The 9,187-nt window shown below is 32.6% G+C and overlaps 2 protein-coding genes across 2 annotated transcripts; one reads left to right on the top strand and one right to left on the bottom strand.

The window, feature by feature from the left end:
- LOC108830441 (65-kDa microtubule-associated protein 6) lies at positions 1-3,716 on the top strand. Its single transcript, XM_018604039.2, has 12 exons — positions 1-385; positions 783-986; positions 1,068-1,337; positions 1,431-1,646; positions 1,761-1,916; positions 2,010-2,169; positions 2,245-2,396; positions 2,477-2,564; positions 2,658-2,731; positions 2,809-2,883; positions 2,966-3,340; positions 3,426-3,716. Exons 1-11 carry the CDS (start codon positions 308-310, stop codon positions 3,317-3,319), a joined length of 1,827 nt encoding a protein of 608 aa, XP_018459541.2. The 5' UTR covers positions 1-307; the 3' UTR covers positions 3,320-3,340; positions 3,426-3,716.
- Positions 3,717-6,401: 2,685 nt separating this feature from the next.
- LOC108830436 (uncharacterized) lies at positions 6,402-7,402 on the bottom strand. Its single transcript, XM_018604034.2, has 3 exons — positions 7,252-7,402; positions 6,981-7,139; positions 6,402-6,895 (listed from the first exon to the last, which is right to left on the bottom strand). The coding sequence occupies exons 1-3, from the start codon at positions 7,267-7,269 to the stop codon at positions 6,632-6,634; spliced, it is 441 nt and encodes a 146-aa protein (XP_018459536.2). The 5' UTR covers positions 7,270-7,402; the 3' UTR covers positions 6,402-6,631.
- Positions 7,403-9,187: the final 1,785 nt, after the last annotated feature.

Raw genomic sequence — 9,187 nt, 5'->3', positions numbered from 1 at the left:
CTCTGTTTACTTGCTACCTGTTCTTTCTCTTTATCTTCATTCCCCTTTTTGAGCTTAATAAATCAGGAAATTGTTATCTTTCTTTCTCTACTTTGCTTCTGTGTATTGTTTTTTCTTTCTTCTGGAAAGTTATGAATGCTTTGTATAGTTAATAATGTTTCTCTCACCTTGAAGCTTCAGATCTGGTTCTTGTTTCTGCAAAGTAGTTGTGTTCTGTTTTCTTCTTTCTTCAATTGAGCACACCATTTTTGTGAAAACATAAAAACTCTTTGGTTGCTTCAAGATCCTGAAAATCTGGTAGAAAAAAATGCTGGAAGTTGGAAGTTCCAATGCCCTCTTTTTCCAAACAAACACTACTTGTAATAATCTTCTCCGCGAGCTTCAGGTTCCTTCTTCTTCCTCTTTATCCTTTCTGTTACTTTTTATTTTTATTTTAAATTTTCTTGATGATGACGGTTTATGGAAAATAATGTCACTGTTTGTTTTACTTTCAAAGGGAGGGAGGGGTAAAGGATGAATCTTTTGGTCACAATGAGTTTTCAGTAGAGACAAGTTAACTGAACTAGTCTTTTTTGTTTTCATCATCTTTTTCTTCTCTAGGTCAAAGGGTTCCTGTGAATTTTGACTAAAACATGCCTCTTTTTGTTTCTTTAATTTATAGTCACTATCCCGGTTTTATCGCAATTTTCTGGATTTTTTCATTTCTATTTTTTTGGTCTACATGTAACTGTTGATGTTTTTATTTTGTAACTAAAAAATGGGTTTTTGGATGTATGAAACAGAAAATATGGGTTGAAATTGGTGAGAGTGAGGCTGAGAAAGACAGGATGCTGATGGAATTGGAGAAAGAATGTCTTCATATCTATCAAAGAAAAGTTGAAGAGGCTGCAAATTCTAAGGCAAGGCTTCATCAGTCTGTTGCAGCTATAGAAGCTGAAGTTGCTTCTTTGATGGCTGCTCTTGGAATGCTAAACATCAACTCCCAGGTTCAAACCTATCTTCATGTTATCATTCCAACTATATATAGCTCATATTAATTTATCTTTGTGTTTTTTTTTGATACTCAGATAAAAATGGATAAAAGCTCAAAATCATTGAAAGAAAAGCTTGCAGCTGTAACCCCTCTTGTTGAGGACTTGAGGATTCAGAAAGAGGAGAGAATGAAGCAGTTTTCTGACCTAAAGGCCCAAATCGAGAAGATAAGTGGAGAGATTTCAGGATACAGTGAATATCTCAACAAGGGCATGATCAGTTCCTTGACTCTTGAAGAACAAGACTTGACTCTCAGAAAACTCAACGAGTATCAAACACATCTCCGCACGCTTCAAAAGGAAAAGGTGAAAGCTTTTATTATCACATATTCAGTAACACCTAATGATCAGAACAACAAGTTTCTTACAAAACCTGCCTTTATGTTCTTTTCCGTGCAGTCTGATCGCCTCAACAAAGTCTTGGGTTATGTCAACGAGGTGCACACGCTTTGCGGTGTCCTAGGAGTTGACTTTAGTCAAACGGTCTGCGAGGTTCATCCGAGCTTGCATAGGACAGACCACGAGCAGTCTACAAACATTAGTGATAGCACATTGGAAGGACTAGACAACATGATCCAAAAGCTAAAAACCGAAAGAAGAGTTCGATTTCAAAAGGTAAACATGTACTTATTATATACATGTGTCTGCACAATACTTTTCTTTTATTCGTCATATACTGATTTTATCATATCTTTTTTTTTTTGTTTCCAAAATTGATTCCTATTGCAGCTGAAGGATGTAGTGGCTTCGCTTTTCGAGCTATGGAATCTAATGGACACACCACATGAAGAGAGAACTAAATTTGGAAGAGTAACATATGTTGTGAGATCATCTGAATCTAACATCACTGAGCCAGGCATCCTATCAGCCGAGACAATTGAACAGGTTTTGTAGAAGTTGTTTCTACTATTCCACATTCATGTTTCTTTAATCTCATTCTTGATCTGAGTCTTTGTTTTTTTGCCTTTGTTACAATAGGTGTCTGCGGAAGTGGAGAATCTGAGTAAACTGAAAGCTAGCAAAATGAAGGAACTTGTGATGAAACGAAGGTCCGAGTTGGAGGATCTTTGCAGACTAACTCATATTCAACCTGATACAAGCACTTCAGCTGAGAAATCAAGTGCACTAATAGATTCTGGTAATAACAAAAAAAAAGTGATTAAGCTTTTTGGTTTTGAACCCTCTTATCAATTAGCCATGTTTTTTTTTCCAGGGTTAGTGGAACCTTCGGAGCTTCTTGCAAATATAGAAATGGAAATAAACAAGATTAAAGACGAAGCACAGAGCCGTAAAGACATCATGGACAGAATTGACCGTTGGCTCTCTGCATGTGAAGAGGAAAACTGGTTGGAAGAATATAATCTGGTATTAATTAGAAGCTTAATGCACAAAAAAAGAATTATTTAAAGAATGTGTGTGTTTAAAGATTCTTTCTTTGGTTTCAGGATGAGAACCGTTATAGTGCTGGAAGAGGTGGACATGTAAACCTTAAGCGTGCAGAACGAGCCAGAGTTACAATCAATAAGATCCCTGGTACTTCTTTCCACCAAATTCGAATGTATAAAATAAAATCAACTAGAGAGAGCCTTACCTCATTTCTCCTCTGTATGTTTTTTTTTTCTGCAGCGATGGTTGACAATCTTATTAAGAAAACTCTAGTTTGGGAAGAGGAAACGCACAAGTCATTTCTCTATGATGGTGTAAGTTAATAATACTCTTTTTAAAAATTCAAAGCAGCTATAGTCTTTTCTCTGATTCTTGTGACTACATTCTATAGGTTCGGTTGGTTAACATACTAGAAGACTACAAGTTAACAAGGAAACAACAGGAAGAGGAAAAGAAAAGATACCGGGTATGTCACTTTAAAAACACTCGGAGATTTTTCGAAATTTGCTTTCCCACTTCTATATAATATATATATATCCTTGTGGCAGGACCAAAAGAAGAGGCAAGATCTCCTACTAACCCAAAGAGAATCCATATATGGATCAAAACCGAGTCCAAGAAGAAGCAGCAGCTTCAGGAAGCCTAGTGGTTACAGCATTAGCAATGGGAATGGTTCAATGCCTCCCACGCCTCGCAGAAGCTCAGTGGGGACAACAACACCTGACCTTCTTCTGACCCCGAGATCTTACTCGGGTCATCATCGCCAAAACGGGTATTTTAAAGAAGTCAGGAGACTCGCTTCTACTCCCTTAAACTATGTGGCCATACAAAAGGAAGATACTGCTTCTACTACTTACACATCGATCTATAGCTCTGAGCCAGACTCACCTCTCCAAGGCTGACTTTGACTCTCCTTTGCACTGGTAAGAAGAACAGATTTAAAACTCTTTTTTTATGTATCACTTGCTTTTCTTTATTGAAGTAGTTTTCAAAATCTTGTTTATGCAGAGATTCATGTTAGAAGTTGGATATATGTATGTGGTTAAGGATTTGTGAAGTAATCTTTAATAATGACGTTATCGTAAAGAAGAAGTCAGTGATGGTTGAAGATGCAGACTTGTGAATACAGAAAGGTGACTTGACTTGTTTAGGGGAGATATGGAGCAACAATGAGTATAAAATAAAACTGTATCTGTAACTCTTTTTAATCTTGCAGTGAGAAAATACTATTTTTGCCGTGTGAAAGTGCGTGTGTTTGTGTACTTATTTGTGTATATAAAATATAAGTATTTGTTTTGAGATGTGATGCTTTGTTATTATTTCTGGTGTAGTTTCAGTAATACGTTTCAATTTTCGTTTTATTTTTAAACTAACTTTTCAATTTTCATACTGAATTTTTGCTTTTTCTGATTTTTTTGGATATCTCAAATCGGCTGGATTGCAAGTGAATTGAGTTGTTTATTTTTCTCTTAATTTTCTTAATAAATATACTTATATTGTAGGATACTAAGATGTCAACAAAATAGTGCTTAACAAGGTTAGAAAATACACGAAATACTGTGTAAAATAATTGTATGCAACTCACTGTCATATGCGTGCACAATAATTTCTTCTTTTTTACTTTTGTATAAGCCATCGAGAATATAAAATTTTCTCTTTTATCTGTAGGCATTTACATGATATTTTATACTTTATTATGTGTTTAAATAAAATAATTATACTTTATTATAACAATTTACACTGTTTTGTGATTTGTATAGATACTGGTTGGACTAGAAAGAACAGTTTTATCACAAACCAATTTGATCAAGTTCTTGAAAACAAGTTCTTTGTTTTTAATTCTTATTTACTTTTCTTACGACTCTTATTACTCCTTTTTTGGCATCAATTACTCCTATGTATATACACTTTTACCAATTAACACCACCTTCTCTCTTCTTGGTCTTACTAACAGAGAATTTTTCAAATTACAAGTAATATATTTTCCAAAGGCTGTGACAAAAACTATGGCGCATATAAACCCATATTTGGATTTCACAAAGCATGAGCCATTTATTCTATTAAAACTAAAATATAAATAATATTTGTCTATATTTAAATGGTTTTTAGAAGTTTTTATTCATTTTTAATTAATTTTAATCATTTTATTTATTTTCTTCTTTTAATTAATTGATCGACAACATTTATTAATTATTATAAATTATAAAATAGAAATTAAATATTTCTAAGTGTTTTATTACATCTTTCGTTTTTGCTCTACCTAACTACTTTACTAATTATAGTTACTATAATAATTTAATATTATTTATTTTACGTGTTAAACCATAATAGTTTTACAATGAAACTACTTAATTCGTAACAAAAATCAAATTGGTCAAATTTTTTTTATTTATTTATAAAATCAGTTAGATATAGACATCTAAATACCCAATCGAGAATAATAGAGTAAATCAATTTTTTTATATTAATTTTTTAGATTTTAAAATTAAACTTCATTCGTATATTATAAATTTCATGACAGGTTTTGAGTCAGATACTCTTAGTTTTGGATAAATTTGTAGGAACATAAAATATCCAAATAATCTATTTGCTTACTAAATAATTTATAAGATAATTAAAAAAAAAACTGAAAATCAAAATCCGCGGACGCAAGGATAATCTGTAGTTAGGGCATCTCTAACTCTACTCTATTTTCTACTCCAAACATCATTTTGGAGTAAAATCCTCTCCAACCCCATTCTATTTTCAACTCCAAAATGGAGTAATGGCTAGGGTTACTCCATTTATGGAGTAATCTTACACATTAATCCATTTTGGAGTTGAACTTTTTTTTATTTATGAAATGGTCCTTTAAACTTTTAATCTTTTTATTTCTTACTTAAATAATATTTTAAAATAATAGAATAACATAAAAACAAGATATTTCATTATTTAATAATTTGACACAAAATGCATAACATAATTAAAAACATAAATAATATAAAATAAAAATAACATAAGATAAGTGATTTAATAATCTGGCAAATCGCTTGTGGATCCGTTAAGACCGGTGAAGTATTGCCCAAACGGAGAAGATTGCGAAAGAGCTTGTTGATCTTGTGACTCAGCATTTCGTTTTGATATTATTTGCACTTGTTGAGCTTGAATATACGCACGAACGTTTGGATCTTGTATAGAACTCAAATCACAAAACAAAATTTTGTTTTCTTTTTTCAGTGCATTATTTTGCTTTTGATTCTCCATATATTGCATTCTTTCTGCACTTGACTTCTTTAATTGTTCCAAGAGTTGTTTATTTCCTTCTTCCAAGGATTTTATAGCCGTTGATGCTTGATCATCAAGTTTTCTTTTCAGTTTTGACTTTTTCACCCCACTTGGACGTTGATTAGATTGCATGCACTGGAAGTGGAAGAATTGTCCTACTAGTTGGGCGGGACAATATGCAGATCGTAGTGGATCACCAACTATAATCCTTGAAGCTGTTGCAGATTATGATCTTTGGATATGTCGGGCACTAATAACGACATCAATGAGCGTGAACTCGATGCACCAATTGAAGTTGCAAGAGAAGCTCTACCTCCAGAGATCGAAACTGTAGAAGATGAAAATGTCCGATTTCAAAATTTTCTTGCTCGATTTAGGATTATCAAAGATAAAGAAGCTCATTTTTCATTACGAAATGCATTAGTTGATCATTTGTGGGAAAAATATTCTAATGCTCATTATTGAACCAATTTATATATTATGTTTAATTTAAATAAAATATATTTTAAGGCATTTTTACAAACATAAAATAGTTGGGGTTAATTGGTAAACTTTTATAAATATAAGATATTATTAACAATTATTAACTATTTTTGGAGTAAAAAATGGAGTAATACATTGGAGTAAAACCTTACTCCATTTTGGAGTTACACTATTTTAGAGTAAAATTTGGAGTAATACATTGGAGATGATCTTAGTATAACGATACTGAAAATATTGTACGGAAAGCCCAAATTTAACATTGGGTCTCGCATTTACATACACGAAAATATGAACTTTCATATCTGCCAACCGTACCCAACCGGGCCGGTTAACACCGAATGAAAATATAACACCTATACCGAAAACTTGGTACTACAGAACGACGATCTACGTTAAACCCAACAGAAACTAAAAGCAACTCGAACAAGGGATATAGTTTAAAATCTCAAAACATAAAGTTGGATTCTTCACGGCTCCATCTCGTGAACTTGTTGAAAAACTCGGTATGTTGTTGTGGCAGTGGATCTTCGAGATGTGGATCTTCGAGATGTGGTTTCTTCCTCGTGAGTCGATGTGGAGAACATAGATCTTGTGAAGAAACTGTTGTCTCCTTCGACGAACGAGTTGCGTCTCTTCCTTACGTTACGGACATGCCTTGGAGGTGGATAAACCGGAGTTTCGCAGCTGGCTCTGTGTTTGACCCAGTCCGGTTTGGTTTTGTCCGTTGAATTCTTCACAGTAAAAATGAATTTCATTGTTATTAACTCACAAACTTGGTTTAGTTTCGATAGTAAGGGTTGTTCAAACCAAACTTACGTGGATAAGAGAAGATGAGATTGGTACGGGACATTTAACTGGACGATCTTCTTCTTCCGGTTCAACTGGATGCTCAACCGGACAAAACTCGGCTTCGAGTTGGTTGTTCTCTTCATCATATTCCATCAACACTATCTCCTCCACACTTTCTGGTTTGACCTAACGAAACAAAAGAAAACAAGAGAAATTAACATTTCGTTAAATGATTTAAAGCAAAGAGTTTGCGTCTATATAAGGAAGTAAAAAAGCTTTGTTTAAGAAAAAAACTCACTGGGGGAAGGAAGTCCATTAGCTTCGTGAAGATGAAGGAGTTGAGAGAGGAGAGGGTTGTGAATAGGTGTGAGAGAATTGGTGTGTTTTAAAAGGGTAAAAAAATGAAGAGAAAGTGAGAAGGTAAAAATAGATAATTAAAAGTTGGTCTTGCATGAAAAGGAGGGATTTTTAACCCCACAGTGAAAAAAGATGTGAGGCAGAAAAAGATTCCTTAACCTCCCACTATTTGTTCTTTGCTTTTTTGGTCCAATTTTCATAAAATTCAAATTGTGTATGGGTAATAAAACTTTATGTAGACTGGTATACTTATAGCAATAGGTGCCAAACTCTACAACATGAAATGTGTAAATCGAGTGTATAAAAGAAACTATCAAATTTAAATTAAAAAAAGAAGTGTAAATAGTATTGACAAAATTATTTAGATGAGAGATGACAATGAAAATATTTGTCAAACGACAATCACAATATTTATCTATAGAGTTAATTTAACATTCTATATGTTTCTGAATATCAAAACTAATGTAGTTTTATGTATTTGAATAATATGCATCACTATTATTTCATTTTTTTTGTTTCAAGGTCTAAAAAGATAATTCAAAGAACTACCATATATTATATACACTTTCCTGCTTTTAACAAAAGGAGATGTTATCTTTCTTTGAAAATCTGAACAATATTTCGCTTTGTTTCATGTCTTACTTTTTTTTCTTTCTTTCTTCTTTCCCTTTTAGGGTGTGAAGAAGATTGGTGGTGTAGAGAAATCTATCTCTAGTATTCTCTTAAATTGAAATTAGATATTAACTTTCACAGAAAATAAATAAAGCCGGCCGTTATGGGGAAAGCATGAGGTCGACCACTTTACTTTACTCAACAAGCCGTTTTCTGTATGGACATAGAAAAGCAATCTTACTAAAAATACACAACTCCAGTATATGTAAATGACGATATATATATGCTGTAATATGTTAGTGTTAGATAATCAGCCTTGTAGCTATAATAGAAAAAAATGGTAAAGAAATATGTTAAACTTATAATGATTTTGATTTTATCAAACAGGCAACTTTTTTTAGACATCAACATACGACATTTACTGATGAATACAACATACGGTAAGGACAGGTTTGATTGAATGACTACGAGCATCAGTGATGTTCATATTAAATCATTTACCAGAAAAAAACATACTTACTACACGATAAATGATATCTATTGGAAATAATAGAACTGCTATTAGACATAAAGTTGTTATTATTATTTCACTTATAAGATATAAGTTATTATTATTATAATAAAAGTAAGTATATGTAAGAAGATTTGTATAGAGTTAACCACGCGGGGTGGTCTACTGATAGGAGAACTACGAGGAAATTCAGATTCAAAACAATTCTACGATACTAAACTTGTGTGGTTATGCGGATACATAAACAACATCTTAGGTCTCATTTGAATATCATAAATGAAAATTTATTCGTAAGTTACATTGCCTCGATTAATTTGGAGCATTTTATAGGTTTTTCTATGGATCTGAAATATTCCTAAACTTTTCTTTTTATAAGAGATTTGTATATAAGTTTTTTGAAAAAAAAAAAATGTATATAGTTTGTAATTTCAGACTGGCCATGGTCATTACCAAGTCGAAACATCAAATACTTGAGTGATTGAACTATGGTTAATGTCAAATTCTATTGGTTTCTAAGATTAAATATAATTTAAAAATATAAAGCCTGTAGAGATTTTTGAGCAAATAGTGAGTGAACTCATGTTTGGCTAGAGACCACAATCCATTGCTGATATGTGAAATGACAATTTGTTACTGGTTGTCCAGTTCTCTGGAAATGAGCTTAAAACATAATGGGCTATATGCTGACAATGTGAAATTTCATAAACTGATTAAATAATTACTATTGTCTTTTGGGCCAACACTCATTCAGTTT

Source organism: Raphanus sativus, chromosome 4 (genome assembly GCF_000801105.2).
Source record: "Raphanus sativus cultivar WK10039 chromosome 4, ASM80110v3, whole genome shotgun sequence".
NCBI classification, from domain to species: Eukaryota; Viridiplantae; Streptophyta; class Magnoliopsida; order Brassicales; family Brassicaceae; genus Raphanus; species Raphanus sativus.
The sequence above is the reverse complement of the archived record's forward strand: the minus strand, read 5'-3'. Positions and strand labels throughout refer to the sequence as shown.

Coding starts and splice junctions, on each gene's coding strand:
- LOC108830436 (XM_018604034.2), bottom strand. Junction 6,896..6,980: donor TCTCATCTTCTCTTATCCAC/GTAAGTTTGGTT, acceptor TTTACTGTGAAG/AATTCAACGGACAAAACCAA.
- LOC108830441 (XM_018604039.2), top strand. CDS start 308: ATGCTGGAAGTTGGAAGTTCCAATGCCCTCTTTTTCCAAACAAACACT. Junction 987..1,067: donor TGCTAAACATCAACTCCCAG/GTTCAAACCTAT, acceptor TTTGATACTCAG/ATAAAAATGGATAAAAGCTC. Junction 2,565..2,657: donor TACAATCAATAAGATCCCTG/GTACTTCTTTCC, acceptor TTTTTTCTGCAG/CGATGGTTGACAATCTTATT.